Genomic DNA, 3,773 nt, shown 5'->3' with positions numbered 1-3,773 from the left:
CCCCGCCCATAGAGAACAGAGCCAGACCTCTCTGTCTCCTGGGGAGTTTAATGTAAATAGGAGTGTGGGCCTCACAAAAGATCCTGGGGAGCTGGGGAAGAGGGGTGACCCTGGGCTAAAGGCTGACCCAGAGGAAAGTGGGGTGATGGGAAAACATGGCAGCTGATGGAGAAAGGGGTCGGCTATCTGGGAACCCCCACCCCGGTGACCCACAGTTCCTGCTCACCTTCCCGATGTGGGGGCTCCTCTTTGGGCTTGGGGTGCATTAGGGTGAAGGGCAGTTCCACGGACACGTCACTGAAACAGAGACCCAGACCTGGTGAGCCCAGAGCCCAGTCTTTGGTTGTGAGACTCAACGCCCTGTCAGTTTGAGGACGGGGGAGGGTTTTATGGTCAGAAGAGGTAGCTCTGGGCTGAGAGGTAGGAAATCTGGCCTCAGACCCTGGTTCTCTGAGCCTCAGTCTCTCTGGAAGTTGAACTGGGAGGCCTCTTCTCCTGGCTCCAAAAGCAATGGAAACCTCCCCTTCCCTGAGAAGGGTCCCTGGATGCCCACGAGCTGGGCGGGGACACAGGTGTGGGAAGAGGATGGCTGAGGACGGTGTGTGCATCTTGGTCACTGGTGGTTCCAGAGGTGGCAAGGGGTCCTGCCAACCTCAAGTTACCACAGCCATCTTGACCCCGCCCTTCCCACCTTCCTGGTTGGAACTCCCCTGACCCTCACTCCGTCCCATCTCTCAACATCTCCAGGAGGCTCCACTAAAAGTGCTCAGGTGGCCCTCACCCGCTGAGGCTCCTCCTCTCAGCTTGAGGGGCGGGGGGGGGGGGGGCGGTCACCTAGGAGGCCCTGCCAACTGTGAGTGCTGCCAGGCACATCCTCATCTCACTGACCTTGCTGCCCAGGGCCCTGCTCGGAGGGAGAAGGGACAGGGAGACAGAGGGGACAGACGGCCAGAAAGGTCTGTTCCGCCAGCCCCACCACTCAGTTGGCAGCACTTTACACCTTTAAGTCTCACTGAGCTCATCTGGAAAATGGGACAGCAACACCTACGTTCCAGAACCACTAGAACTCCCACGGGATGGTGCAGGTAAAAGGCTCGGTTACACAGTGAAGTGTGCGCCTGTCCAAATCATGACTTCCCCTCGGTAAGAACATGGAGGTTTCATAAGGCCGTTGACACAATGTGGCTCTCATGCCCGGCTGGCATGGCTCAGTGGTTGAACGTCAACCTATGAACTGGAAGGTCACGGTTGATCCCCAGTCAGGGCACATGCCTGGGCTGCAGGTTCAATCCCCAGTGTGGGCGTGCAGGAGGCAGCCAATCAATGATTCTCTCTCATCATTGATGTTTCTATCTCTCTCTCCCTTTCCCTCTCTGAAATCAATAAAAATATATTTTTTAAAATAAATAAATAATTTGGCTTTTTTTTCTCTCTTTCTCTCTTTTTGCTTCCAAAGGAGATTGCTTTTCCAGGTGCACTTGGGAGATCTCGGAATGGAAGCTGGTGGAAGACCGAGTCGGCAGCCTTCACTAAAGCCGTACAGGACACAGACGGAAGATTCCGGACCTTAACCTCCCACCTGACCCTGAGTGATCGAGGGCAGGGGGTGTGACGACCCCTTTCTGGAACCTCAGCACCCAGCATGAGGCGGGGCACAAGGCTGGGTTCGGAAATCTTGCCTGAAATGCATTGAATTGAACTGAACTGAATTGAACTTCACTTCTGCAAAAAATGGACTGATTTCTTGGGGAGAGTAATACTGCCATCTTGTGGCAGAAGGAGGCAAAACCACTGCGTCCGGGACGTGTGAGTTTCTGGAAGGTAAGTGGACCCAGCTGGTGACCAGGGAGTCTTGTCCACAGAAGCAGGTCTCCACAGGGCCTCTCCTTAGCCACACTCGGCCAGCAGTTCTTTCTCATGAGTGCAGAAGTTTGAAAGCCATGACGCTGGCGTTTCCTCAAAGCATCCTATAATTCAGACTAATTGGGGGCTACTCCCTACATCGGTAAAGCCGGCCTTGCCGTCTGCAAAGGTCCTGGTCACTTGGGCGTAATGCAAGGGCAGCGTGAGGTTTTCAAAGGAAGGACCGCACCCCCTGGACTCCCGGGAGAGGGCTCCAGTCCCAATGCAGGCCTGGGCCTGGCGGCTGGAAGATTCCTTCCGACCGCATGCCCTGCCGTTCTGAAAGGTGGGTCAGTCAGGTCCAAGGGAGGGGCTTTACCTGGACGCAAGGTCTCCCAACAGGCTGGGTGGGTCAGAGGAGGCGGGAGGAGTGGTCAGGAGAGAGTTCAGAGGAAGAAAACAGAAAGCATGTTCATTCACCACCTCTGCTGCCCGTCCGTAGAGAAGACCCTGGGACACACTCCCACCCACCCCTGCGTGGCTGTGGCTGCTCTTTCGGGGACACACGGACGGCACTCGCCCTGCCCCCGGGGCTGAGATGCGGTCAGGCTCAGCCACACCCCCTACAAGGCCTAGCTGAGCCCCAGGATCCATGTCTGCAGCGGAGACATGAAAATTAACCACAGAGTTGCCTCTCCTGGGAGGCCTCTCCAGTGAAGGAAGCATTTGGGGTTCACCCAGGATTTCTCCGGGAAACAGCTCGAGGCAGCCCGGGTCCTGCAAGAGTCACAGGACGCGGGACCTGGGTTTGCGATTCTGAGAGGGTCTGTAATTTGCTGTCAGTGTTACATGCTGCCACCTGCATGAGGCATTATTCTCATAATCAAGGGGTCGGACATCTAATGTTATTCGCTTTCCATCCTTTTTGTAGAAATGCATGAATTAGAAAAATATCCCTGTGGCAGCTCTCTAAATCCAAGTCAGAAACCTAGGTTTATAACCACACGCAGGTCCAACATGTGGGGGAGGTCGTTCCTTCTGAGCGCCCCCTGCCCAGACTGTGCTCCAGGGCGGGGAGTAGTCTGGCCCACGGCCATGACCCCTCCCCGTCCACCCCCATGACCAGAGCTTAGGCGGGGAGACGGCAGGACATGTTTGGGGAACTGTTTGGGCTTCCGTTTCTCCATCTGTAAAATGGGACGTCAGAACACCCCCAATCCAGCTGTGGGAGTCTCGGCCCCTTTAGCCATTCCCCCAGCAGATCAGCATGGGCATGAGTGGGGGTGGGTGCTGTGCCCTCAGGTAGGATGAGAGGCATAGAACCCCCTGGATACCCACAGCCTAGACTCTGGGAAGCCTCCCCCTGCCCATGAGCATGGGGTTGGGGGGGGGATAGGAGAGGAGGGGGGAGGAGAAGGAGGGATAGATGGGAGGGGCAAGGAAGGGGCTGAAGGCCTCTGAAGCAAGAGAGAGTCAGGGGTGGACACAGACAACAGGGGGGTGAGGGCATGAGTGGGGGGTAGGGGGTAATGTGGGGATAAGGACACATAGGTAATAACTTAATCAATAAAAAAATTTAAAAAAATTTTTTTAAAGTTCAAAGAAATGCTAAATAAAATCAGAAGTTGAGCTATTTGGGGAAAAAAAGAGTCAGGGGGCAGGGGAGAGAGAAGGGGAGCAGGAAGGAAGAAGAGAGGGAGCAGGAAGCCCTGGAGCGTGGTTCACCCTCACAGGGGATGCAGCTACAAAGTCCAGCGAACAGGCAGGACGGGCAGCAGCTGCAGGGGGTCAGGGGCACTCCCCTCTGCACCAGGGGTCCTGGCGGGAAGGAGCACTCACCCGCCCCGGGACACCACCAGCTTCACTTTCACTTTGTAGGAAACAATGATGCCCAGGATCTCTCTGTTGGCTCCTTCCCTCAACCTGCAAGG

General features: G+C 55.8%; 1 protein-coding gene across 1 annotated transcript in view; it reads right to left on the bottom strand.

Annotated features, from left to right (window-relative positions):
- Positions 1-3,773, bottom strand: part of ARRB1 (arrestin, beta 1) — a 65,244-nt gene that overhangs the window by 3,137 nt on the left and 58,334 nt on the right. The window contains exons 11-13 of the mRNA XM_014540366.1: positions 3,682-3,765; positions 2,222-2,245; positions 227-297 (exon numbers count right to left, since the gene is read on the bottom strand). Of these exons, the coding sequence (XP_014395852.1) occupies positions 227-297; positions 2,222-2,245; positions 3,682-3,765 (179 nt within the window). The remainder of the gene's footprint in view (positions 1-226; positions 298-2,221; positions 2,246-3,681; positions 3,766-3,773) is intronic.

This window comes from Myotis brandtii, unplaced genomic scaffold, assembly GCF_000412655.1.
Source record: "Myotis brandtii unplaced genomic scaffold, ASM41265v1 scaffold244, whole genome shotgun sequence".
Classification (NCBI taxonomy): Eukaryota; Metazoa; Chordata; class Mammalia; order Chiroptera; family Vespertilionidae; genus Myotis; species Myotis brandtii.
Note: the sequence above shows the minus strand (reverse complement) of the source record. Positions and strands in the feature narration are given on the sequence as shown.